At 54.4% G+C, this 26,216-nt stretch overlaps 9 protein-coding genes across 9 annotated transcripts; 5 read left to right on the top strand and 4 right to left on the bottom strand.

Annotated features, from left to right (window-relative positions):
- Positions 1-1,172: 1,172 nt before the first annotated feature.
- On the bottom strand, positions 1,173-2,642 carry HMPREF1541_05671 (uncharacterized protein; the record flags this gene model as incomplete). The annotated part of the gene is made up of 1 exon (XM_008720011.1): positions 1,173-2,642. The coding sequence occupies one exon, from the start codon at positions 2,640-2,642 to the stop codon at positions 1,173-1,175; it is 1,470 nt and encodes a 489-aa protein (XP_008718233.1).
- A 296-nt stretch (positions 2,643-2,938) lies between these two features.
- On the top strand, positions 2,939-5,335 carry HMPREF1541_05670 (uncharacterized protein; the record flags this gene model as incomplete). Its single annotated transcript, XM_008720010.1, has 1 exon — positions 2,939-5,335. One exon carries the CDS (start codon positions 2,939-2,941, stop codon positions 5,333-5,335), a length of 2,397 nt encoding a protein of 798 aa, XP_008718232.1.
- Positions 5,336-5,559: 224 nt separating this feature from the next.
- HMPREF1541_05669 (uncharacterized protein) lies at positions 5,560-8,331 on the bottom strand (the record flags this gene model as incomplete). Its single annotated transcript, XM_008720009.1, has 2 exons — positions 5,560-5,832; positions 5,890-8,331. The coding sequence occupies 2 exons, from the start codon at positions 8,329-8,331 to the stop codon at positions 5,560-5,562; spliced, it is 2,715 nt and encodes a 904-aa protein (XP_008718231.1).
- A 296-nt stretch (positions 8,332-8,627) lies between these two features.
- On the top strand, positions 8,628-9,241 carry HMPREF1541_05668 (nuclear cap-binding protein subunit 2; the record flags this gene model as incomplete). Its single annotated transcript, XM_008720008.1, has 3 exons — positions 8,628-8,696; positions 8,746-8,843; positions 8,893-9,241. The coding sequence occupies 3 exons, from the start codon at positions 8,628-8,630 to the stop codon at positions 9,239-9,241; spliced, it is 516 nt and encodes a 171-aa protein (XP_008718230.1).
- A 41-nt stretch (positions 9,242-9,282) lies between these two features.
- On the bottom strand, positions 9,283-10,127 carry HMPREF1541_05667 (pyridoxal 5'-phosphate synthase, glutaminase subunit Pdx2; the record flags this gene model as incomplete). The annotated part of the gene is made up of 2 exons (XM_008720007.1): positions 9,283-9,844; positions 9,892-10,127. The coding sequence occupies 2 exons, from the start codon at positions 10,125-10,127 to the stop codon at positions 9,283-9,285; spliced, it is 798 nt and encodes a 265-aa protein (XP_008718229.1).
- A 349-nt stretch (positions 10,128-10,476) lies between these two features.
- On the top strand, positions 10,477-11,661 carry HMPREF1541_05666 (uncharacterized protein; the record flags this gene model as incomplete). Its single annotated transcript, XM_008720006.1, has 1 exon — positions 10,477-11,661. The coding sequence occupies one exon, from the start codon at positions 10,477-10,479 to the stop codon at positions 11,659-11,661; it is 1,185 nt and encodes a 394-aa protein (XP_008718228.1).
- A 1,335-nt stretch (positions 11,662-12,996) lies between these two features.
- On the top strand, positions 12,997-13,722 carry HMPREF1541_05665 (uncharacterized protein; the record flags this gene model as incomplete). Its single annotated transcript, XM_008720005.1, has 1 exon — positions 12,997-13,722. One exon carries the CDS (start codon positions 12,997-12,999, stop codon positions 13,720-13,722), a length of 726 nt encoding a protein of 241 aa, XP_008718227.1.
- An 847-nt stretch (positions 13,723-14,569) lies between these two features.
- On the bottom strand, positions 14,570-19,474 carry HMPREF1541_05664 (uncharacterized protein; the record flags this gene model as incomplete). Its single annotated transcript, XM_008720004.1, has 1 exon — positions 14,570-19,474. One exon carries the CDS (start codon positions 19,472-19,474, stop codon positions 14,570-14,572), a length of 4,905 nt encoding a protein of 1,634 aa, XP_008718226.1.
- Positions 19,475-20,395: 921 nt separating this feature from the next.
- On the top strand, positions 20,396-25,145 carry HMPREF1541_05663 (uncharacterized protein; the record flags this gene model as incomplete). Its single annotated transcript, XM_008720003.1, has 2 exons — positions 20,396-20,541; positions 20,594-25,145. 2 exons carry the CDS (start codon positions 20,396-20,398, stop codon positions 25,143-25,145), a joined length of 4,698 nt encoding a protein of 1,565 aa, XP_008718225.1.
- Positions 25,146-26,216: the final 1,071 nt, after the last annotated feature.

The raw sequence follows: 26,216 nt of genomic DNA, 5'->3' as shown, positions 1-26,216 counted from the left end.
CGGCGATAGTAAGTCTGGGCGGGGAGACTGCAGGTTGAGGTTGAAAAACAGCCGCCAGAGAGATCAGTAGAGGTGCGATGTGAGTATCAGAGAGCAAATCTCCTCCAAGTGGCGCTTGAGGGCCAATATCAATCACCCCAGAGCCGTTCTATTGCTCAGCGTGAGATGGCAAAGAGGTTGCGGGTAAGGTAGCCCTACCCATCTTGAACTTCAAGAAACAGGATCTGAAATGCTGATCATGAGCTGCGAGAGACTCAGGGATGTCATAGTCAAGTCTGCCCTTACGATGAGATGGGTCTTGGCCTGACTGCGTTATCATCAAACTTCAGGTTTGAAGTCTGCTCGAGGAGTGTACACCTCTTGAGTACAAGTTTCCTGCAGCTTGATTGTTTGCCTTGATTGTGTTTGGTTTACCCGCACAAACCAACTTCGTGATGCCTTCAGACTGAATTTATATGTTCTCAAGGGGGTGGTCATCGAACCTCCCATATCATTACCGATCTGCTCTTCAAGGCCTGATATCTTCGATGAGATATGAAGGAAGTGTTCGCTCGAGACACCGAGACAATTGACGAGATGCAGCCGATCTACGAGCCTCTGGATACCACAAACAAACGCCTTTCTCCCGAAATGCAAAAACCCAGTAGCAGTGTCAAGGACGATGTTCCCATCAATAACGATCTCGGAGTCGACAGGCACGGATCACCTATCATGTCGCAACCGCAGGACGGAAGACAAGATGAGCTGCAACTCGACGTACAGCGAAAGGAGTCGAAGAAGTACCCAGCACGTTCTCGCAAACGAGGACGGCAGCGCAAAGCCTCGAAGAAGAACGTCGACCAAGTAGTGGGGAGAGACAAGGCGGCAGAGCCTGACGACAAAGCATCTGCTTCAGAGGAAGATCGCAAGACAGCCGATATCTAGTTCGAGGAACCGCAAGTCGAGTTCTCGAAGTGCTTCCACCTCTACCTAGATGTTCTTCAAGGCAAACCAAGTGGCGATATATCCGAGGAAGTTGGTCTTCTCACCAGAAAATGTCATCACATTGATAGCGTGCGCACGGCCACAGCCTGCTCCACGGGGTATCTAGGCCAACTCATCAAATGCCGGCACCATGTTTGCAACCACGTCCGACAAACGTGGTGATTCCATCAAGTCGGCGTAGCAAAATTTCATGCGCCAGAGTCTGCAGCGTCCTCCACCTTCGCCTTCTTGCCCTCGCCAGCTTCTTCAACGGCGTCCACGAAACCCACCTTCCGCTTCCCATGACCGTTCATGTCTGCACTGGACGTAGCAGCTGGCGTCGATGTCGCCGAGCCAAAGCCGCTGTCGCCTCCACTAGCCAGCGCACTCTTTGGCTTCTTTTTCTTCACCAAACCACCGATATCTCTTGCACCCTCCGATGCCTTCGCCAGCTGCTGTTTCTGCTCGCCTTCAGTCTTGCCCAAGATACTGCCCAGCACACCGCTGATTTGCTCCCGCATCTGCTCCTCCTTAACATTGACGGGAGGCTTGCGCAGATCTGCTAAGCGGACTTCCATCTCGGCGATCATGTCGTTGACCTCCTCCGCGTCCGCTAACAGCTTATCCTTCTCGGCACCCTTGTCCATCTGCTCCGCTTTCTGAGTCTCTTTGGTCACGCGGACCTTGCACGATTCGATGGCTTTCTCCTGTTGTGCGATGGCTTCGTTCCGGATGTCCCAGTCAATCTCGATATCGCCAACCGGGTTGCCATCTGCATCTCGTTGTTGGCTTTGGCTGCTGAACTCAAGAGCCAGGCTGAGCTTATAGTGGCACTCAGCGAGAAGACTACTTTCGCGTGGCTCGAGCTCTTCTCTGAGCGCTAGGCACTTTTGCAGATCCTCGACAGCAGCTGCATACTTCTCTCCCTCAAGTAAGACTTCTGATTGCAAATCATGGATATCGGCGATTCTGCCTTTGGCTTCTCTGACTGGTGGTGTGGAGTCAATGGATGCCACATATTTGCCTTTCTCACTGTCTTCGAGAGCTGACTGTTCTAATGATTCCAGTTTGCGTAGATAAAGGACTCGGGCAATATCAAGCATCTCGTAGGCATCGGCGAAGTCATCTTGCTCGTCTTCATCGTCTTCTTCGGCCGGCTCCTCTTCCTCTTCGTCAGAGTCCCAGCCCTCTGCGTCGCCTGAGATCTGGAAAAGAGGCTTGTCTGTTGACGAAGACTCTGGTTTGACGTCTTCTTCAGGTATCACATCTGCCGCCTTTGCGACCGCATCGCCTATCAAAGAGGAAGACTCCGCCTTGTTTGCTTCAGTGTTCAGTTTGCGCTTCTTGGACTTCGTCTCTTTCTTCGACGTCAATTGTGCCGAGGCTGCGGTGCCACCGAGGACATTACTGGTCTGCTGCGCGAGGAAGAATAAACACTTCCCGTAGGAGTAGAGCAGGTCCGCGTTCTCGTTGGCCATTTCCCCGTTGACTTCGGCTTGAAGTTCAGTTGCTTGTGAGTACAACTCCGCGGCCTCTTTGTAGTGCTTGACAGCATATTCAGCCATTGCTTTTGCAGTGAGATCGGCTAGTCGGTCTTCGGTAGACATCTCTGCGGTGGTAACGTCGCCGTTGAGCGGCGCTTGCTGAGCCTCTGCAGGCGCGCCTTGCGTGCTGGCCATGGTGAAGTCGCAATGAGATATCGCAGCGATAGACCTCAGTAAGTTGAAACGAGTCTGAGGTTTGGGCGCAGATTGGTATCGATGAGAGGTCGTTCACATGAATGTTTGCGCCAAATCGAAGCTGAAGTATCGTGAATGCGCCTGCGCGTCACTAAACCCTAACCCTCAAACGCGCTTCACGCGTCGCGGTTAAAGTGGCTCTTGCGACTTGTCTGCCACGAGATTCATAGACAAGATTGTTGCCCACTCTGATCTGATCACAGCCGGAGTGCAACAGCAGTTGACACTCAATCAGTATGGAGGATCCTGTGTCGACGCCGCGGCTACCGCCCCCCGCTTTTAAACCAGGAACAACTTCCGCAGCGAAGGAACAGACATTCTCCTCGTCTCCCGGCTTTGGAACGCCGGCGTACCCCATAAAGCCGCGGACAGCGCCTCCATTACGACAAGCATTCGCAGCGGCGCAAAACCAGACGACCAACACCTCAGAATCCAGCCCTTCCGTGCTGCCAATATTACTCCCTCCTCAAACGCTTCGTCCAGTCGCTTTTCGGACTTTGACGAAGAAGCACAACTTGACCCTCACCTCCTCTGGCCTTGGACTGCTCTCAACATTTGTTGGCAAGTTTTGTGGGAGTGGATGGCGAGAGGAAGGTCTGGCGGAACGGGTGCTGGACGAGATTGCAAAACAATGGAAACGACAAGGTGCTGGTATCATCGTAGAAGACGGCCCAGACAAGAAGCTGACAGCTATTCTGAAAATGTTGGAACAGTGTATGTCTGCAGGAAGACTCGACACAGGCAAACTGTCCCGCACAAACAGCTCCCTGGGATCACTCTCTAGGACAACTTCGCTAGAGATTCGACCGGAAATGAACAGAGATGATAGCCAAACCAGCTTTGGTATATCAGCCTTAGATGTGCAAGATGAAGCGGAGGAAAACGAGAATCTGGAGTCCAGATATCCAGATGCGAGACCCTTCATGAAGGTGATCTCTGCTTTCCAACAGCCACGTTTGTCATACTCGACAACAAAGAAAACGATCGAGACCATATCAGGCGAAGCCTCTTTGCTGCCACCTATACAAGCCAAAATTGCCTTGTTCCGGAACCGATACCATCTTATACACCAGAGGCTACTCCGTAATGAATCATTCCAGACGCCCTCATTCGCAGGCTCGCGGCCTCCGCATCTGTCCCGAGCTGGCTCAAGCATCACTCAGACCCAGGCGTACAAGATTACGCCTATATCAAACCTCCTTGGTCGAAGTGGTACCGACCATCTATTGCTTGGGCTCCTCGCACACACGCCTGCCTCTGACCTCGCTCTCACTGACCTCTCTGGAAGCGTCGTGCTTGATATATCCACAGCAAGACCCGTACCGCGCGACGGCTCGTATTTCACACCTGGCATGATCGTCCTGGTCGAAGGCACCTACATCGAAGACGGTTCAAACAATTCATCACTTTCCGGATCGGGCGTTGGCGGACAGATCAAAGGCCGCTTTGTCGCTGAGAACCTGTCTGGCCCACCCGCCGAGCGTCGGGATGTTACTTTTGGCGTAGGACAGTCCCTTTCCTCCGATACAGTCCAAACGTCTGTTGGTGCTGGGTTCGGCTGGGTCGATTTTCTAGGTGTTGGGTCGGAGAAAGCGCTAGGTCCTCAGATGCGCCGACTTCAGTCACGACTGTTCCCCTCCCCTGCTGGCTCCTTGAACAACGAATCCCGGCGGTCCAAGATAGCTATCATATCTGAGTGTCACCTCGACTCTCCGCGCACACTCGATGCTCTGCGCGCCATTCTCGCGTCCTATACTGCGTCGGAAAACCGGTCGGACCTGCCGCTGTCAATCATCTTCATGGGCAATTTCGTGTCCGCGGCTGCGATGGCCGGCAGTGCGAAAGGTGGCGGTGTTGAGTACAAGGAGCACTTCGATGCTCTGGCCTCTCTACTTTCGGAGTTCCCACAGCTAATAGCAAGCACCACGCTAGTTTTCGTCCCCGGTGACAACGACCCCTGGGCGAGCACATTCAGCAAAGGCGCCGCCACAGTCCTCCCGCGCCTGGGACTGCCAGAGCTTCTCACGAGCCGCATACGGAGGGCCGTAGCCAGCGCGAACCAGGAACAGGGTACCAAAGATGGCGAGAAAGGCGAGGTGGTGTGGGCCAGCAACCCGGCGAGGATGAGTCTCTTCGGCCCCACGGAAGAGCTCGTGCTCTTCCGAGACGACATCAGCAGCCGTATGAGGCGCAACGCCATCAACTTTCCCGCACTCGAGAAGAGCAAGGACGACAGCGCCACCGCAGAGGGCGGCGACGAAGCCGTCAAGGCCGCAGCCTCCCATCTCCCAACTAAAGACAAGTCCAACCTTGACCTTGCAACCCAGATCGGCCGCCGCATCACCAAGACGCTGCTGGATCAATCGCACCTCTCACCCTTTCCGCTCTCGCTGCGGCCTGTGGCGTGGGATTTCGCCTCGGCACTGTCGCTGTACCCACTCCCAACGGCGCTGGTGATGGCGGACGCAGAGGCGCCACCATTCTGCGTCACGTATGAGGGCTGTCACGTCATGAATCCGGGCAGAGTGCTCGAGAGGGGTGGCGAGAGGAGGGGCGTGTGTCGGTGGATTGAGTATGATGTTTCCGGTGGGCGGAAAGGGGGCCGCGGTGTGGTCAAGGAGGGGAGGTTCTAGGGTACGCCGCTGGTCCGTGGAACGTGGCTAGATTGTTAGAAGATGTAACACGAACGAGGTCACGAACACTGTAATGAAGGCACACACAAACACACCAGAGAAGCATAATGGCCAAGCCGCCGGTTGCATGTTCAGCTTCACTGCGTGTGGTTTCTGTATTCTGGCACCACCTTAAACAACATGCAACGCTACGCACAACATCGTCCTTGTGCCGGAGGGTAGTTTTACAGTCCACTATCGATCTTCAACCGCTCCAAGCGGCCCGTGACGGCCTCAATGACAGCTCCCTCGCGCTCCACCAACGCCATCACCTCGGCGATGCGCTCCTTCTGATGCCGCGAGCTGACGAGGAATCCCGAGGTCCGGCGGCCTCCGCCGCTACTGGTGCTGCTGACGAGCGAGGCCTTCGAGCTCGCGAGCTGGTCCTCGTGCTGCTGCTCCTGGAGGTCTTGCAGGCGCTTGGACTCGGCGAGGAGTTGCTGGGCGAGATCCTTGACCTGCGAAGCCGTTAGTGGTATGCCTTGGTGGAGACACCGGGAAGGAAGAAAGCTTACAGTTTCGTGACGCGCGGCAAGCGACTCCTTCGCTCTCTCCTTCCCCTCGTCGCCGCTTTCGAGGCCGACACCGACGCGCTCGCCGATGCCTTCTATCTCTTCTACCCACGCCTTTTCTTTCAAGCTCAGCTCCCGCTTGCCGGCGCCCACCTTGCCCACTTTCCGCCTCACCTCCTCGAATCTTCTATTCAACTCCCGCTGCTTGTCTTTAGTCCGTTCCATCCTCGTTTCCTGGTCGACTTTCTTCTCCCCAGGCCTCAGATCCTCCTCCCCACTATTCCTTACATGCTGCAGGCGGTCTGCTAGCTCGCTCATCTGCTTCACTTGTTCACCCAGCTCCTCACGTAGGCGCTCACAGCGTCGGAAGAGTTCCGCGGCCGCGGTTTCGAGCTCGGCAGTCTGGATGCTGACTGTACGGTGCGCAGAGGACATGAGATCGAGGAGCGCTGGAGAGAGGCGCATGGGCTGCTCGGTGAGAATCCGCTTCTGTGGTGGCGGCAAGCGTTGCTTGAGCTGGGTGAGGGGAAGGCCAGCGGTGTTGTCGAAGACGCGAGAAGGAGTATAGATTGCGCGGGAAGGCGGAATATCTGTGGAGGAGGCTGAATCCTGGTTATCGGTGTTGGTGATCTGCCTAAGAGGGCTTTGTGAGGGTGCGAAACTAGTTGAATGGCGCAAGCTTCGCGCATGAGTCTGTCCGCGGTCAAACTCTGCGGCATATGCGGACGAGGATGATGAACTGAGGACGAGATATCCCGTATCGTCATCGTCAATGATTGCTGGAGCTGACAAGGGCTCTGTTAGCCGATCTTTGGCCTCAACAACCGTCTCTGCAAATGCAACCTGGTTCTGGCGAGTGGTCTCTAAGCGTGTCTGCAATCGGCTGTCAGGTTCAGCCTCGCCAGATAATTCCATACCCATTCGCGTGATCCATTCATCAAGGGAAATGGAGACTAATTTCCACTCCACTGAGGCAAATAGAGTATACCGATGAACAGTATCGAGTGTCAAAGAGACGAAGGGAGTTGCGGTGTCGGACGAGCCGAAAGACCGCTCCAAGCCCAAATCCACTGTGTTGATGGTTGTCAGTTCCTTAGGCTCAGCCACTGGCACACTGAATGTGCTTCGGCCCTTCTTAGGAAGCCACTGGCCAGACACTCCGTCAAGGTCCAGGGCGATGCGAACCTTTCCATCAGAGCCTGCAAGCAAGATAGTGGTGTATGGCATGCCGCTGGCACCAAAATCGTCCGCTTCATCCTCACCAGAATACAAGTCGTCTCCATCAAGGCGTGGGGGAAAGACGACAATATCGGTGATTTCGATATCATCCTCCTCATCCACACCAATCTCGAAGGGCCCTTGAAGTCGTGGTATTGCGCTCGGGTTAAGCGGTCGAAGACGCGTCTCGGATTCTGTACTTGCATCATCGTACGGCAGGGGTTCGTCGCTGTCAATCTCGGATACCCATTCATACTGCTGATCGGCAGCTCTCCGCTCGTCGACATCCACGTCCTCCGCGACGATTGTCGCCATTCGAGAGACAGCAGAAGTGGACAGTGACGGGATGGTTGTGGTTGTCGGCTGCCATTTCGATGGGAGGAGTGGGCAGAGTGCATACACGTCTCCATTCTTCATGGCAGTCCAGAGCGTCATGCTGGCCCAAGCATCTTCGTCGTCTGCGCCTCGACCCCCGAAACAGGACGCGGCAGCCTCCATGTCAAAATCGTCTACGGAGAAGCCCCTACTCTTTCCAAACGAAGACGGCTCAAAATCCTGATCACAAGAGACGCCGTCGGCCAGCTTGCGAAGATCCACCGCCAATTCGGGGCGCTCGAAGGAGAATTGGTTGGAACGATCCAGCTCCCAAACCCGCACAGCAGCCTCGGCGGTGACGGTCACCAGACAGTCAGTGGACGTGGTCGCATTGGCCAAGGGATGCCAGAGGACGGAAGCGAGCGGCGATCCTGGGAGCACATGAGTTGTTGGACCGAGCTGATATGTCTTGAGCTTGAGAGCAGACTGGTCCTGCTCGGATAGTCTGGAGTGGTCGGGCACTACCGCTACCTGCACGGTATAGTCTGTACATATTGCGAGAAAGTGGCCGGAAGGAGAGATGATGAGCTGTCTGATAGGGTAGTAGACAGGTACTGATAGCGTTCTGTACGCGGGACGAGGTTCACTGCCCTTCGTTGCATCTTCCTCCCACTGCACACGGGTTCGAGCTAGTTCGGCCCATCGGATCTTGTTCCCAATTGCGGCAAATATCTCGGTACCACGTTGTGCTATGAGTCTTCTGGGGCCGTAGTAATCTGTGGCTTGAGGAATAACGGTTGAAGTTCGCTTGGAAGGGGAAGGAGGTGCTTGCGGCGTTGGGTCAGAGAAGATCCGGGCGCCAGGTGATGGGCGGCAGAGCCATGGCGGGGTCTCGCCGATCCGTTTTGGCATGTTGATCAGTTTCAGGTCTCAGCAGACTCACAGCATGTTCATCAGAGTGAGCACACTTGTCTACAGCTTAATAGATGCAGTGGCTTGTGAGCAAGCAAGCCAGCAATTGTTTGTAGGTGCTCCAAAAAGTGCAGAGCGGTTAGCAGTCTATGCGCGTTCTTGACCCTAACCCTAATCCACCGCGTCGCGCAGACGACATGGTGAAGTGAAGTGACATCCTCGAACAGCACTTTGCCCAGTGGCCAGAACTAGCCGCACACTTACCGAGGACCCTTCTAACTGCTCAAACCACCACTATGGCGACCAAGCACGCCTTCACCACCATCGATAGACTCGATAGACCGAGCGCGTACTTTGCTGCGAAGGTAAATCCGAAGTCGCCAATCCTGCTTGAACTTGGCTGACCCATAGTAGAAGAAGCGCAGGTACAACCAGGGCGATGAAGACACCGAACAGCAGAAGCCCAAAGAGGATCCCCTGAGAAATGCCACCACTTTATATGTGGGCAACTTGTGAGCACGAGCGGCAGCTACTTCATTGGCACTGACTGACGACCTGCAGGTCTTTCTACACCACCGAAGAGCAGATTCACGAGCTGTTCTCCAAGTGCGGCGAGGTCAAGCGTCTTGTCATGGGTCTCGACCGATTTCAGAAGACACCCTGCGGATTCTGCTTTGTGGAATACTACACTCATCAAGATGCCGTCGACTGCATGAAGTACATTGGTGGTACCAAGCTGGATGAACGACTCATTCGATGCGATCTGGATCCCGGTTTTGAAGAAGGGCGTCAATATGGTCGGGGCAGGTCTGGTGGACAAGTGCGCGACGAGTTCCGCGACGAGTTTGACCCGGGTCGAGGTGGCTATGGCCGCGCCTACGACGAGGCGGATGATGATAGTCGTCGATGAAATTGATGGTCTATGGAATTCTACTCACACACGAACAGAGGCTACGAGGAGCTCTGCGAAAGCGCTCTTGATGCCTCCTGCAACCACCAAGCATGGATGCGGATGTCCGATGTCAACTCGGGGTGGAAGCTGGTTCCGAAGACATTGCCCTGACGGACGGCAATGATATCGCCTATTTCGTCGCCCGCGCTTACTTCTGCACCATGCTCAGCGGCTTTGCGTAAGCGTCCTGGCAGCGTCGCCATGATTTCAACCTCGGAACTCATGGCAGCCTTGGCCTTGTCATCCCTGGCAGCACGGGATGGAGCAACCACCGTGTCGGTAATCTGCTGCTCTCCTGTCTGTTCGCCGGAGACGTTAGGCAGAATTTTCTCGACAATCGGAGCACGGATGAAGATTCCTGGGAATCCAGTATGCGATGCACCGAGGAACTTGAGGTCCAGACTGGCTTGAAAGCTTTCGATTTGCCGCCCGAAGTGGTTGCGGTTGACGCGCACGTCTAGGCCACCAATCAGCTCCTGGCCGCCTTTCTTGGTGGCATTGGCGGCTTCGGCCAGCAGGATCAGCCCAGCGCATGTTCCCCAAGTCGGCTTTCGGTCGACCCTTCAACTGTCAGCTCCGGCAATGATAGATAGTGGGAGGTAGCATACTTGACAAACTGGCGCAGCGGCTCAAGCAGATCAGACTGAGCAGCCACAAAGGAGATAGTGGTGCTCTCGCCACCTGGAATGATCAATGAATCACAGCGTGCCAGCTCATCCCGATTACGGACTTCGAGAAACGTAAATTTGTCCTTTTCTTCCAGTGACTCAGCTGCCTTGCGTAGTAGAACCAGATGCTCCAGAAAGGCGCCTTGCAAGGCGAGCACGCCGATGGTTATTGTCATCTGGTGATCATGAGACTGTGACTTGTGGATTGCGACAAGTAGATTGTCGCATGCATCGCTGGAGATGGCAATATGCTGGAAAATTCTGCCAAGCCTTGCCACATCCGACATGTCAGCCTTGTGACACGACATGTCATCCTACGTCCTCTGATCGCTGTCGCTACCTCAAGTTTCTCTCCCTTGCTTCATCACTGAAGGCCGGGCGTGGTACCAAGAGCTATTATTCGGAGCCTCTAGTCCGGATTGCATCCCGGGGGACGCGTCAAACGCCTGAAGATGGGAGAACACCTCTGTGTTTCTTCCACACCGATACCGCCCTTTGAGAGCATCGGTCGGAGATTCAGCGGCAATGCCTGACCTGAAGCCGCTCAAGACCGGCTACACGACACCTATCGTTCGTTTCTATGTCGACGTCCGGCCAGCCATTCCCCAAGCCCGCTCGGCCACCGTAGAGCTGCCTCTCCTGGACACCCTCTCACGAGACCAGCAGGACAAGGTCAGTGCTTTCATGCGACCCGCCGATCGTCTCATGTCGCTTGCCAGCGCCTTGTTGAAGTATGTCTTTATCCATCGATACGCCATGATTCCGTGGGATGAAGTGCGTATATCGCGAACTCCTGACCCACACAGACGTCCCTACTGGGAGCCAGGGGCTGGATCGACCGGTGAGAGCGGTCTTGAGTTCAATGTCTCCCACCAGAATGGCCTTGTCGCTCTTATTGGCTGCAAGACCCCAGAGGAACAGAATCAAGCATATGCAACGCATATAACGCACGACTCGATTTCACCTGCCGATGCGCCGCCACTGCCGGAAACCGCGCACGAGCAGGTCAGACTAGGTGTAGATTTAGCCTGTGCCAATGAACATGGCCGGACACCGGCCGACATGACTACACAAGTCAAGCTTGATGAATGGATAGACATCTTTGAAGAGATGTTCTCCGAGGCGGCTCGCAAGCACATGAAGTCCGCTCACTTCCCCGACGCCAGCTCCCCTGCTCATGTCATTCAGCATCGCTTCCGCCTCTTCTACGCCTACTGGGCACTTAAGGAGGCCTACATCAAGATGGTGGGGGAGGGTCTGTTGGCTGACTGGCTCTCTAAGCTTGAATTCGACCGCGTGTCTGCCCCCAACCCTGCCACTGCCGAAGACTTTCCAGATGATGGCTTCAGCTGGGCCTTGAGGGACGAGGAGGAGACAAAATGGACTCCGCCAGATCGCGCCGTCAGGAGCATCACGGCCTCCATGTATGGCAGAGAGCTGACCGACGTGAGCTTAAGCCTGGTTGCGTACGAGTCAGACTTCCTGTGTGCCACCGCTATGCGGGGCGTACAAGACTCTGCAGAGGGTACTCCTCAAGAGCGCTGGATCAAGCTCGATATTGAAAAAGATATACGGCCCTGTGCCGAAGGCAAGTGCCAATGCCTCGCTCAAAAGGTTGTTGATGTCCAGGCGCCCTTAACTGCGACTGGATCAGCCAGCGCAACAACCGAGTTACCATACCCGATCATTCAAGCACAGCTCACAGAATGAGCTGACCGGCCAGATCGTTCGCAGAACTTGGTCTTAGCATCTCAAGATGTGCAGGGATCAGCAACATTCTTCGCTGTTGTTCTTGGGCCAATTTTGTCCTTTGGCTGCGTACTGCACCGCGCTCTAGACCACGTCAAGCTCAGGCGTGCTAGCTATGGCAGCTTTACAGCGTCCCCACAGCGCCGCATCGCATCAGCACTCGGCCGTGCGTCAGCCTAGGCAAAGATCGCGCACGGACTTAGCTGAAATAATCAGTTTTTCTTAGAGGTATTTCGAAACCACAGTGCGCCCAACGAAAGAAATGTTGCTTGAGTCAAGTCAGAGGGCATCAGTACGTAGCATGCTTCACGCGGCGTCCTCTCCCTGCTGTTCACACTGCCGGCCGAACTTGATCAACCACGACTCCGTGTCAGCTCCATCTGCATTGAATGGGACGGGCTGGGTGACCGTTTGTGGTCAGCCAGATTCTGTCGGTCTTCTCAAGCTTGGGCTGCGAGCTTGCTGCGAGCTTCTGCTGGCCTGAACACCTGGCGTGGCCCGGAAGCCGGTCGGTGCAGTCAGCGACGACTTGGCAGCCATTAGTCGCAACGTGGTTCAGAAATGGCCCCGGCTATCTTGGGCTGTCGCTTACCAGGCCTTATGGAGTGAATCGTCACATCCGAATCCCAAGTTGCGACCTACAAACGACGGGATTGGCATGCCGCTGAGGATATACAGTCAGCAAGATCCCGGCTGAGCGAGGCTCGACTAGGCAAGGGACCACGTCTTGGCCGCCGCCGCTTAGGCAACAAGACTTGACCTTATTGGTCCGGGATGCATGGCCTAGGTCTAATTCAAGGGAGGCCTGACCTCGTTGTTGGCGACTAAACGACCCATTCCGGTAAGCGACAGCGAGTTTGGCGCGCTTTGCGCTTGTGGACGACGTTGTTATGCATTAATAGCATCCCCTCGCCGCCGGGCTGTGTGCTATCGCCAAGCGCCGCCAGCTCGGTTGACCTTCGTCCATTCGGTGTAGTGGTCTATACTGGGTATACTGGGAAGTGGCTGTACGGATATCATCCGCTTCCCGGACTTCCACGTTGACCTTTCGCTGATGCTTGCAAAGCACCCAAGGCTTGCATAGCAAAAGTACCAGGTTCACAAGTGTATAAGTACATCTGGCATCGCTCCCTCGGTGTCAGATCTCACTCCATACAACACTCTGTAACAAACCAAAGCAACTTTTTCCTATTGTCTATCCTTTCCTTGTTTTATTTTCCTACCGTCTATCCCTTAATTTCTAGTACTTTCAAAAAGTCCATAGCTTTTAATCCAACCCCAAACACACCAATCAAGATGCAGTACACTCTTTCCACCACCAGCGCTCTCCTCGCCGCTCTGTCCCTTACTTCTGCTGCTCCCATGCCCAGCACTTCCACTTCCACTTCCAGCTCCAGCTCTGGTTCCTCCTCCAGCTCCGTCACCATCGTCCTCCAACTCGAAGGCTTCGACGCCGCCTCCACCCTCCGCGCCAACCTCGACGCCACCACCGTCAACAACCGCGACGCCAAGTCCGCCGCGCTCCAACAGGCTGGCCCGTGGTGCGCCGGTTTCACCGATGCCCAAGCCACCCAGCCCGTGCCGGCATTGAACGGCGACGGCATCTTCGACTCTGCCAACGAGGCCATCTACAGCCAAGATGAAGCCGTCACTGTCGGCTCCTTCTGGTGCGCGCAGACTCGCGGAGAGGTCGAGGACTTTGTCGCTCGCGCCACCAACGGCCAGGGCAGCAACGACAACCAGAACAACAATGGCAATGGCAACGCCAACACCGGCAACGCCGAGACAACCGTCCGCGTCCAAATCGAGCTCGAAGCCGGCACCACCTTCGTGCAAGCCGAGCTGCCCGCCAACATCGGCCCCGTCGACGCCAGCACGGTCCGCAACCTCGCCAATGGCGCCATCTCCATCGACGTCGTCGGCAACGGCGGCAACTGCCAGTTCTTCGACGCCCAAGGCCAGACGCTCAACTTTGGCGGCGACGAATTGGTGCAGGTTGCGAGCTTTGAGTGCCAGGCTTAGTTAGCGAGAACCGAGAGAGATGAAGTGGATGAAAAAGACTGACCTGCTGGTTATGGGAATGTCTGTACGACTATCTTTTGTGGCATTATATAATATATTCTAGCGAGCGGCATATGGCAGGGCATTGCATGGGGGAGAGAAACACAAACATGGTTGGGGGGAATACTGCATAGCGATTTGTTTAATTCGTCCAGACACCCTACGGATCTATTGCTTGGTGTCGTCGAGTCGTGTTCGATAAAATTGGGGGTTGGGACTTTTTTGGAGTGAATAGAAGCACTTACAGCTACTGTCATTAATGAACAGAATGAAAATAATGCAGAATAGCATCACGAGCATGGGTGTATCAATTACCAACGCGCGGACATTCCTATCTTGCGTATCTACCCATCTCGCCGGATCTTCCGGCACTTGCGATACGCTTTCCGACTGGGCTACTATATCCTTCTGAAAAGCACAAACCCTCGTGCGCGCTTCAGTGATGAGAGTTAATGCGTATATTGTGAAGTTCTCTGCTTCTTGGACTCTCGAATTGCGATAAAGGCACCGCTGCCGATCAATCAGTAAGAGGTGGGGCAAGAGTCATTTGGCACGGTGGGATAACCCCTTAGTGTGATGGCTTCGGACGACGACCATGGGGCTACTGCATACGATCGTGGCCGTCAAGTGAATGAAAGGAAATAATATTCAATCTATGGTGAGAAGAGTGCTGCATAGTACTTCCAACTAGCGGAATCCGTCAGCAGCATGACTAAACCCCCCTTAAAATACGGTGCGCCAGTCGGTGATGATCCAAACACCGTGGCCATGCATTCATCTCAAAGAATGAAGCGACTCCCGCTCTGAATCACCAGTCATTCGCCAAAGTACCCTCCACCATCACGTTAGGTGGCGGTGGTGCATGCTCGGTCTGCTCCGTCGTTGGTATGGGCAGCTCATTTTCCTCCTCAATCAACCCTGGTGGAGGTGAATGCTCTCTTGCCTTTCCCTTCCCTTTGTCTCTTCTCTCCACCGCGTGACTTGCATAGTTGTGTAATCTTTCGCCAACGAGGTACACTTCATCCCGGACCATCGTCCTCCACGCTGCCAGCCGCTGCTTCAGATTCCAAACCCCCAACGCCACCACAACCAAGCCTAACAGGCCAGGGTAAGCGAAGCGGTAAGCCCGAGTGATCTCTTCTGCTTCGGTGAGACCGCCTAACTTGACCAGGAATTGGGCATAACCTAGTGGTGCGATCAAAAGGACGGCGCACAGCAACGTAAGCGGTATGACGACCGCTCGTGTGGCTAACCAAATATTTGGTCGCCAAAATCCGTCGCGCACGATCAACTGAATAGCAGTGGACATGCGACTGTGCGGGCAGGGATAGTTCATGGCAATGCGGAGAACGAGTCGCAAATAGAGCAGTCCAAGTGTCCAGGTCTGCAGGACGAAGATGGTGGGCGGAAATAGGACTGATAAATTGCCCTTGACGCCGACGGATGCGGATGCGGATTCGGTCAGAGTCGTAGCGGCTGATACAATTTGCGCGTCCGCACTGTCGGGTGCTGAAGCAATGAACTTCTCGCGATCGATGAAGAAAGCAAACAGCGGGACGTGGATGTACAATTCTGTGATCAGAGAGAGTGTGAAAGGAAAGATGAGCCCAAACGTGACCGCTAGGTAGGCGATTCCCATGGCGTATTTGAGCGTGTTCCAGGCATGACTCAGAGCATGAACTGGGTTTGGTAAGGAGACACGAGCCTTCCCAGACACCCAGCGGTAGGCGGGGACTGCGCGAGTCGCAAGATATATTGCGCCGCCCAGCAAGTGCATTCCCAATGTGAGAGCGTAAAGATCGTTGACATGCCCTTCTGCACCTGACATCAGCTTGACTATCTGTCGGCCAACAACCAGTGGACCAACAGTACAAGCGACGCCAGTACCAGCTGCAAACAACCAGAGTAGCACAACGAAGGTAGCAATTCTCGCTTTGAATTGAGGAGGCAGCCAGATCTTGGTGAACAGCTCATTCTTCCTGCCGTGCAATCCGTATTTGGGATCCGGTCCGGGTTCGATGCGTTTATTGTCCTCAGTGACTTCGACGAAGGTTTTCGAGTTCTTGGGAATTCGACAAGAGTCCGATGCAGGTGCACGCACGTAAGTGCCTTCTTTCTCAGGCTGCGTATCCTTGGCGCCTGGTCGGTACCATGAAAGGATGCCATTCTTGATCCGCGGTCGTTTCTCGTCCTCTCTTTCATCGTTGAAGAGGAAATGGCTCAGCCTCAGTCCGTGAGCTACTCCACGATACCACCACTCATATACAGCCGTAATTTTCTCTGAGGGCTTGATCTTCCGGAGCACAAAGGGAAGCATGAAGTTAAAGAAGATCAGATCGATAGGGAACGCGAGTCGAGGCTCCGGCGTTATCCAGCGAATTGGTAAGACATTGCTGACGCGACCAACGGTCCAGACCACACCACCCAAACACATTATTACAAGTCCACCGTAGACAAGAGCAGAGAAGGCGATCTTGCCCAGTTGTGTTGGTACAGGCCGCTCCAGGACATCCCGTACAGGGTGGAATGTCGGATCGTCGGGATCTCGGATGAAATATAGTACACCTTTCCTCAAAATCTTTCTGCACATTGAAACAAAAAGTGCAAAGTGGAACATGTAGCAAGTCCCAGCGAACCAGTGGAGGAAGAGGCCAGTGAAAGGTGCCCGCATAATGAACCCGAACCTCGACGTAACGGTTGCGCCTTCGAAAAGCGGCAATAAGGCCAGGTCCAGGAGCAGCCCACAGTAAAGGGGAAAGACAATCATCTCGATGCCTATAATGACAATCACTTTCATGACTCCCCCGGCCTCCCGAAGACGGTCAGCCAGTGGCCCTTCCACCTTCTCGTCTTTCTTCAAGCCCAGAAAAATGTGCGTAAGCTTCATGAACAGGAAGCCCGCGACAGTGAAGAAAATGTAGCCCAGCACAATCGCGATGATCTTGTCCTGGGTACTCCAGTTAACAAGAGCAAGGTCCTGTGCTGACATGTTCTCCAGTGTCAACGGCTTAAGCTGCGGTCGGAGAATTGCTCTGAACTGAACGAGGAGGGCCTTGATCCAGTTACCGACATACGAGGGTAGCTGAGGCACCACAGACGCGATGCGACTGACAACGTCGGCAAGCCCGCTAACGCTCCACGTTGAAGAGACTATCGAGGAGTAGCCGTTTGTGAGCGTGTCCGCCGTGCTCGCACATAGAGATCCAATCGATGCCTTAAAGCTAGTCAAGGCCCGATGGGATTGCATAGAGAATGTGGGAAGGTCTGGGCTGAAGATTGTTACCGTATCAGTCAGAACTCTCTCCAATCTGCTGCCGCTCTGATGTGTAACATTGACGGCAAGCTCTTCAAATCTCTCGGTGTCGAGCAGCCTGGCATATGCCGGAATAATTGGTTCTGTCGCCGACTTGACAGTTTTGGCGAGAATGTTGAATAATATGCCGAGTAGGCCAAGTACGAAGAAGACAATGTCAGCAACAAGGTCGACAAAATGCGTGATCAGGTAGATGGGAGCCTTGAACACGACTGCGACCGGATTGGCTAACAATATCAGCGCAATCTTCCCCCATATGTATGGAATCCAGATTGCGGCAGCCAGAGTCAAGCTGATAAGGAGCAAGCTGAAGACGACATTTTGCACCATTCCTACCAGCGGGCCTTCCATGCCGATGAGTTCCAGGACACCCTCAAGATCTTCAGCATCTTCGATGGCATTAGGATCATTGAGGTCCAGGCCAGCAGGTAGATCGCCTGCTTGCAATCGAAGATCATCAGCCGGTGGCTCAGGAAGAACTGCAAAGCCTCGGTTGGCAGGCGGAGCAAAGGGCCCGACAAGCGCTTCTTGTGCCTGATCGACGACTCGTTCGGTGTCGGGCAGATCTTGATGTAAGTCAGGGTCCGGCACGCCTTCAACAAACCAGAAGAAGGCCACCAATTGACCTAGCCATGTGAGAGCTTGCGGCGCTTCTTCGGCATCCTGTCCATGCAAAGAATCTTCTCCAGCAGATACAGAGCTGTCGATAGGAGCGATGTCAGCTACTTCTTCGTCACTTGGTTCGGGTGTGAGTAAGTTCGGTGCAGAGTCAGACTCGCTAGATTCGGGGAGTGCGCTCCCCGGCCCTGTAGATGCTAGGTCTTCATCAATGATGCTGACGTTATCCCTGAACCGAACAGTGTTGACACCAGGATTCATGTGTGTGTCATCTCCGCTTGTCTCTCGATCGGTAGGGGGGTCCGGCGGTAGTGTAGGAAGACGGTTGTTAACAGCTTCGGAAGAGGGTCCTTGCGTCCACAAGTCTTCTTCAGCATCCATCTCGAGCGGAGAGAAGTTTGCAACAATTGACTCAGAAGTATCATCATCATTTCCATCGCCGGTCACACCCGATATCATACTCTCTTCGAGAGTTCTGCGGGCATCAACGGCATCGCCTACCATACCCCTCAGCAGTTGAGGAGCGATTTCGCCATCTTCTGATTCAAGTGTACTAGCTTCGCCATTCGGTTGATCAGATATAGGTAGGGGAGTCGCCAAAGTCTGTGCACGAGCGGGCAGATCTGGGCGTTCTTGATTTGTAGCTGCTGGAACACCAATGTTATCTTCCGTCAACGCACGTCGCCATAACAAGTCTGCTGGACGGACTGGACGAAAGTCGACAGGCGGTTCGACCGCCACTGGATCGGCTTCCCTGATGCCAGCCCTCCTTCTCCTTGCGCGTCGCACAGCTCGTTGGGCCCGAATCTCATCAGCGGCAGCGGCGACGGCAGGATTGTCAGCATTTTCCGGATCTTGATTGTTGAGCATAGGCTGTTGATTGATGACCCATTCGCGGATCAAGAAAACCAGAATGAAGCTGGCGACTAGGCCCAAACAGATCAGTAACCCTTCCATGACATCGATGGAAATATTGTTGGCCAGGCTAGACGACGTCCACGTCTTGACAAATTTTACCTCGGAGAGCAGAGAAGGTTGGCGATGAATCGCTCCGGGCCGGGTGTTTTTGACGGGTCGCTCGCTGTCCGAAGATCCCAGCTGAATCGGCGGAATGGAAAACAGAATTCTGAGAACTTTCGCAGACAGCGACTCGCCCGACAGCCAATGTAGGAAGGAATTGAACACTGATAGGGCAGGACTAGGTGCAGCATCGGCTGAGCTGTTTGCGACCAAGGAGACCACATCATTGGGAACGGCCGTCTCGTTTGCTTCGCGCATACGACGCTGACTCTCTGGTAGCCAGCTGCCGTCCGCAAGCCAGAACAACCCCCGCCAAACTTGTCGAATGCACCATGGAAGGGCTATCAACCAGACCATGGCAACCAAGGTGTACCGAGCCCATGTCGCCAAGGTGTAGAGGGAGTGGAGCGCAAGCTGACGGACGAACAGAGGCCATGGCAAGGTTGCCGGCATGGATTGATCGTATAGCTTGGTGAAGCGGAAAGGAGTCTTGCACAATTCACAGTATTTCTTCTTGGAATGAGACAGCCATGTCATTAGGCATTCTTGATGGACATATCGGATGCTTCCACTGCACTTGCACGGATAAAATAGTGGTTGATCGTCTGAGGCTTCGCCGCGACATATTCGACAGGTATCGAGAGCGCTTTCTGCTTCGGGAGGAGGACTGGGACTGCTGGAGTCTGGTCGTACTGCAGGTGCTTCGCTACCGGGCATCCCATAGAGCGAGTCGTTGAGAGCGGCTTCTTGGAGGGGTGCCATGATGATGCTGGATCAGTACAGTAGAGGCAGCCGGATGGCAACTCATGTCTTGTCACGAGAGGGTCATTGAGAAAGCGAGTGATGATTTTTATAGAAAATACACAACGCTTGAAGCGATACAGATGCTGAGTATACAGCAAACAAAGGCACGGAAGTGAATGAAGAGCGCAGTTTGTACAACGGACGTCTATGTCTACGTGGAGCAACGAGGCGTCGAAAGCAGTCTCTATCCACCGGCTGAGCCACAGGTGGCGCCTGGAGCACGTAACCGCACATGTCAAACCATGCTTAAACTCAGTCCTTCTGGGGCAGCCCCCGGGGGGGGAAGAGACCATGCCACACTGGCTGTACCAGATTATTGGGACACACTGAATATCTAGGCCAAATTCCTCCAGCAGCTTCTGGTAGACGAAACTGGCACCACAATCAAACGTAGTTCGCAGGCAGCAATCAGATGGCCAATGCAAGAGCTTGGTTTTCGATCGAAGCAGATCAGACCGCGACAGGGCCTTGGGCAAGGAATTGCGGGCGATGGATGCACCTGAAACACCACTGATTCGCTGGCACTGCTCAGCTGTGACGTCGCAGTTTTTTATGCCTGCACGCCTGTACGTCGATACACGAGAACTTGCACCTAGCCTAGTGCATCTATCTGATTCTCCTGCTTCCAACAACCTGCGCCTTCTGGCAATCTACTGTTTCTACTCCAGCTTCAAGCTGGTCGTTGTAATATATCTCTTCGCTGCTCCTCTTGACTGAGGTTTGCTCTTGGAAGCTGGCGTCCTGAATCTGCGCCAACTTTCCGACTCCGAGCTCGCCGTAGCGTGCTAACGTATGCTCGCTTTCAGAGAGCTTCAACACAGATAAGGTCCACTCATCGCGAATCTTCCTCGACATACACCAGGAGCACCATCAGCTGTCATGGCTGTGACAGAGAATGGCAGGCCGATAGAGAACGTCAAGGATAGGCCTAATGGCCACCCCATAGGCGGTACAGTCTCGATCACGAAGAAGCCCGTTGTACCCAGAAAGAGCTGGGCTTCATGGACCTTAAACAATGTTGCCAGGTAAAATTGTTGAGCCCTTCATTTTTTACCTAGCGCTGACCCTTCGTCATAGATTGACCATCTGGTATGCTATCCTCACTGTCCTCTTCCGCTGTCCCTCTGATCCGGCCCTGCTTGCCGATGCCTCGCCCCAAATATGCAAACCCTACCTCTCAGCTCGGGACTACGCGCAGCCCTACGTGCAGCCATACTACGATACTTATGCTGGCCCCTACGTCGAGAGAGCCAGACCGTATGCCGAGCAAGTCAACAATAAAGCAATCGGTCCGGCGACCACTATAGTCAAGCGAAACTACGAGAAATTCGCCGCTCCCCAAATCGGCAAAGCCAAAACTTATGTCCTTGCGCAATGGGAGAAGTCGGCTGTCCCACAAATCCAGCTGGCCCAGGTCCAGGCTGCCAAGTTATACGAGTCCAACATCGCTCCTCACGTCCAAAAGGCTTCTGAAGCTGCCGGCCCGTACTACAGTCAAGCAGTGAATACAGCAGAATCTGTCCACAAGGACCGCATCGTACCTGCTCTAGACTACTCCAGACCATTTGTGCAGCGAGCCTATGCCAATGGTCGGGATTTTGTGCTCAACACTGCCTACCCACTCTCACGACATGCTTGGTCAAACACCGTCATTTTCATCGACGGTACTCTCTGGCCTTTCCTCAAAGGATTGTACAGCGATAATGTCCGTCCACAGCTCGTCATGATCAGTGAGCGCATTGCTAAATACCAAGAGAGCCGGAAGCTTCATGCTGCCATGGAAGAAGTCGAATCGTCTCCTGCTGTCACTTCTGTTGCGGCCACCGCCGATTCTGCCTCCCCATCTGCATCTACTGGTTCCACGGATGCTGATTTCGATAAAATCTTCGAGGAGGAAGAAGAAGATACAACTACAGTTCCGGAGGCGAAAGGCTCCGCCACAGCACCGAAGCCTAAGCCCATGGCTACGCGTGCAACGGATGAGTCCGTCGCTCAGGACCTACGTACTTGGCAAGACAAATTTGCTGCTGCAGCAGATAAGGGCGCGGACGATCTGCGTGAGCGGTCGAGCAGCATTGCTACGGAGCTTTACAAGAGTGACATCGAGGACCTTGGGCGAGGCCTCGAGACTGCCCTGCGAAAGACCATTGAGAATGAGCTGGACAATGTCAAAGTCAAGATTACCACAGTTGTCTCAAGCCTACCAGAAGACGCAGACTCAGAAGCTGAAAAGCACGCGGCAGAGGATATTGTCAAGGTCATTCGCTCCTCCGGTCTAGAAATCAAGGACAAGGCTAAAAAGGTGCGTGATTGGGCTCAGAAATTCGAGGTGAACATCAACCACCGCCTCAGCACTGCGGCCTCTTCTACTCTCGATGTGCTCGACGGCATCCGAGATCTTGGCCTTCAGGAGGTCGGAATGCGCTGGGCTTGGATGGACGGGATCACCTACAAGCACTGGGCAAAGTATCACGAGCTTAAGCAGCTCTTCAAGGAGTGGCGAACCGAACTCAGCGATGTGGCCATGAATCATCCTGATGCCGTTGACGCAAGAAGAACCGCCACTCAACTTCTAGAGGAAAGCATGGCCCTGACCGAAGACGCCGCCAAGGAACTCATCAAGCTGAAGGAGGTGGCGAAATGGAAGATCCGTGCCCGCGACTCGACTGACGACTTTGAGCCACGCGCGATGCCAGCTGCTGCTGTGTCCGCCGCTTCCAGTATCGTGTCGGACTTCTCTGCTGGTGGCGCTGACTTTTTCGCTGACGGAGAGTCTAGCGTTGCCTCAGCTGCATCCGACGCAACTGAAGCTGCCGACGATGTTCTGTCTTCTGCATCTTCCATTGTTCTCGGTTCTAGCACAGGATCGGTGGAATCCTTCGCGTCCGAAGCAAGCGATTCGGCAGGAGATCTGGCATCGAGCGCTTCATCGGCCATTCTGGGCACAAGCACTGATATCGTGTCTGGAGCAAGCAGTGCCGCGCAAGATATCTTGGATGACGTCTCCAAAACGATTCTGGAGTCGACTACAACTACTGAAACTCTCAGCTTGGGACTGGCATCTGATGCCGTAAGCGACGCCGCAGCCGATCTGTCGTCGTCGGCCGGGGAGGGTGTCGAAAGTGCCTCGTCTGCGATTCTCGGCTCGACCGGCGTTGTGGACAATGCTGCGTCCAGTGCCTCCTCCGTTGTGCTGGGCAGTACCGGCGCCGGCGAACAAATTCTCTCCTCCGCCTCCAGTGTGGGAGATGAGATTTCGGAGTCTGTCGCCGAGGCCGTCCACGAAGCAACGGCTGCTGAACCCATATCTTCGGCTTCTTCGGTGCTCGACGATACCGTCGAAGACACTACTGACTCTGCAAGCTCTGTTGCATCCCAAGCTTCCTCCAAGGTTTGGGGTGGTGCCATGGCTCAGGAGGTCAAAGGTCAAATTCCTGTCCTCGATGATTTTTTCGATGAGAGCGAAGATGATTCCTTCTCTGAGCGGGCTCAGAGCATCTTCAATGATGCCGGCGGTAAATATGCCGAGGTAACCAGAGCTGTCAGCGAGGCTCTGTATGGCACGCCGCAAGGCACAGTCGACAGCGTCACTTCTGTGGCTGGAGAAAAGTACTCCAGTGCTCTTCTTGCAGCATCCAAGGCTTTATACGGTGAGCCTCAAGGCACTGCTGAAAGTGTGGCTAGCATTGCTACGGACAAGTATAATGAGGCAGTCGCGGCAGCAAAGGCGGCTGTCTATGGTACACCAACTCCGGCCCTGGAATCAGCATTGGAGTCTATGAAGGCACGCGCCAGCTCTGCTTACTCGGACGCAGTATCGCAGGCAAAGGAACGCTACGATGAAGGAATGGCGATTGCTTCTGACCAGATCGTGGGTACTACTAAACCAGTCCATGAGAAGATGTTCTCCGCCATTCAATCTGCCTGGGATGGGTCGCAAGCGGACGCATCATCCCGTCTGGATGCTGCTTTATCGGGTGCGTCATCTCAGTATTCGGCACTGAGTAGCCAGATGGCTCAAACGCAAGGACCTCTCGCTTCGATTTCTTCCGTCGCATCCTCGAGACTTCAAGATGCTTTGAGTGCCGCATCGGACCAGTATTCAAGTGCTAAAACGGCCGTTGGTGCCACACCTACGCCTGTACACCAGCAGTATTTGAATTCGGCACGTCGAAGCTACTACGAAGCAGTTGGTTATGCACACGAGCAATACTCCGACTTTCTGAATGAAGCATCCGTTGCAGTATACGGTACGCCTACACCAGCTATCAACAGCTTCGCAAGTGCCGCTTCCGAGGCTGTCTATGGCACACCTGCGCCTGCATACCAGCAAGCTCTCGACGCCGCGTCATCCTCCTATGCTGCTGCCACCTCGGCGGCTGCGGCTAATATGGCATCGCTTCTGGGTGCCGCGTCCTCAGCCGTCGGTGCCACAACAAAGTCCCCGGCTCAGAGTGTTCTAGACGAGATCAATTCCCAATATGATGTCGCTATTTCAGCAGCCTCTGCGTCGTTGTCGGAGGCCAGCTACGCTGCCAGTACGGCTATTTACGGTGCTCCTAGTGGTTCCGTTGAATCCGTTTCCAAAGTTGCGGCAGAGAACTGGGCCGCTCTTGTCTCCAGGGCCAGCGAGCAGATATATGCGACGCCCAAGCCCTTCTACGAAGAGTGGGCTTCGTCCGCCGATGACTACTATCAAGATGCGCTATCGCAGGCTGGTGGTGCATATGAGAATGCTGCCTCTCAGGCTGGAGATTACGGTGCGCAAATCACCGGCGTCGCCAGCGATCAATACGCTGCGGTGCAGGCTTATGTGTCGGAGCTCATCCACGGTCGGGAGCCTGACTTTACCGAATCTGTCATGAACCGCCTTCAATCCGTCTACTACACAGGACTGGCCGTGATTCCGTCGCAAGCCTCAAGCTTTGCAAGCGAAGCCTATGATTCGGCGTCATCGGTTGCGTCGTCCGTATCTTCGGTGGCTTCGGAGTACTTCAGTCCTCCTCCAGAGTACACTGCTGCGTTGGACTCATTTCAAGCACAGGTTGACTCTGTAGTCGCCGCAGCAAGCGTGCAGATTTATGGTACCAGCAAGGGCACCCTGGAGCAAGCTTCTGAAGCCGTTGCTGACTCGTACAAATCGGCGAGCTCTGTCGCCAGTGAGGCCATTTACGGTACGGAGGCTGGTTATGCCGAGCAAGCAAGCAGTGCTGTCGGCGATGCTGCAAGCAGTGCTCAGGAAGCTATCTCAATTGCCATCTTTGGAACACCAACCGGTTCTGTTGAGAGTGTCACGAATGCTGCTGCCGAGCAGTTTACATCGGCCACTCAAGTCGTGGGTGAGAACATTGAAGCTGCTCAGTCTGTGGTCGGCTCCGCGGCTCAAGACGTTGGGGCCAAAGTGAGCGAACTGTTATATGGACCCGAACAAGGAGCAATTGAAAGCGCCCAGTCCCGAATCTCCGAAGCCGTCGAAAGCGCTAGGAGTGCTGTTGCATCGATGGCCAGTGACGCGGCCGAAGGAGGTTCCGGGGTCGTGGACGCTATCTCGAGCACCTTTGACGAGGCTGCCAGTGTCGTGAGCAGCACCATCAGCGCCGCCACCGGCGCCATCAAGGACGAATTGTGATGGGTTGACGACGTTGAAAGGGGGAAAGTAATGAAGCGCATGTGTCCCAACAACCTATCCACACTCACCAAGCTGATGATACCAATTTCCTTTATATTGTCTACTGTGCAGGCTCTGTCGATTGAGGTATCATTTGGCGCAAGCAGGACTCGCACAGGACTGACAATTGCGCTTTATGGTGCATCCGAGCAATGATTTACGCTGTTGTTTTGTTTATAGCAGACGATCCGGGAGATACCAGATAGCGAGTCAAGTATACTAGTTTCCCAGTCTTTCGTCTGCCTGTGCCTCCTGAATGCTGGTGTACTGTATCCTGTGCCTGTGCAATGCCGCCATTACTGCGGGTCACAGGTTTGCGCCCAGCCCAGTCCCTGGCGACGAACCTGAATGTAGTCCGATGGCCCGCTGACGAACGTACACAATACACAATGCATCCCCCCCACAGCATCCATCCTCTGCCCTTTCCTTCCCATGACTATGACGTCGAAGCAATCCCGCCGCCCAGAGATCTCTTGGCCTTGTCCGCAGCAGCCATGATCGGTAGATCGGCACGGCACTGCCACCCAACTGCCACACTCTGCACTGCTACCCTACCTTGCCCACAGGGTGCCGCGATCGAGCTACTGACTGTGTATTTGTACTGTATCTCGTGGTCGCAAAACGTATATGTGGAGCCCACTTTCGTGGCTCGATGCCTAATTGCTGGCCAACCCCGTACAAGTACGGTACAGTAAGGAACATCCGCTTGGCAAGCTGCGCCGTGCGGAATGCGCGCGAGTGTGTGAGAGGGGGCTACCTCAGGGATCTACACGTAGTTTGGCTTCAGCCTTGACAGAGGCAAGAAACAAGAAAAGTAAAGGAAACATCGTGGGAAAGTTTCTTTATTTGGGTGCTGAAAATCGTTCTTCTCGGGCGTTCGTTGACAGGCAGTTTCGACGAAGTACCATATATCTACCTGAGATAAGTCTCTGAGATAAGTGGCTGAGGATCCCGCATCGCCGGCGGATTGAATATCTTACACAAACACCTTGGATCGATTTGTAGGCCCTCACATCAACTGAAGGCTGCTGT

This window comes from Cyphellophora europaea, assembly GCF_000365145.1.
Source record: "Cyphellophora europaea CBS 101466 unplaced genomic scaffold supercont1.5, whole genome shotgun sequence".
NCBI lineage: Eukaryota > Fungi > Ascomycota > Eurotiomycetes > Chaetothyriales > Cyphellophoraceae > Cyphellophora > Cyphellophora europaea.
This window is presented reverse-complemented; position numbering and strand designations above follow the sequence as displayed.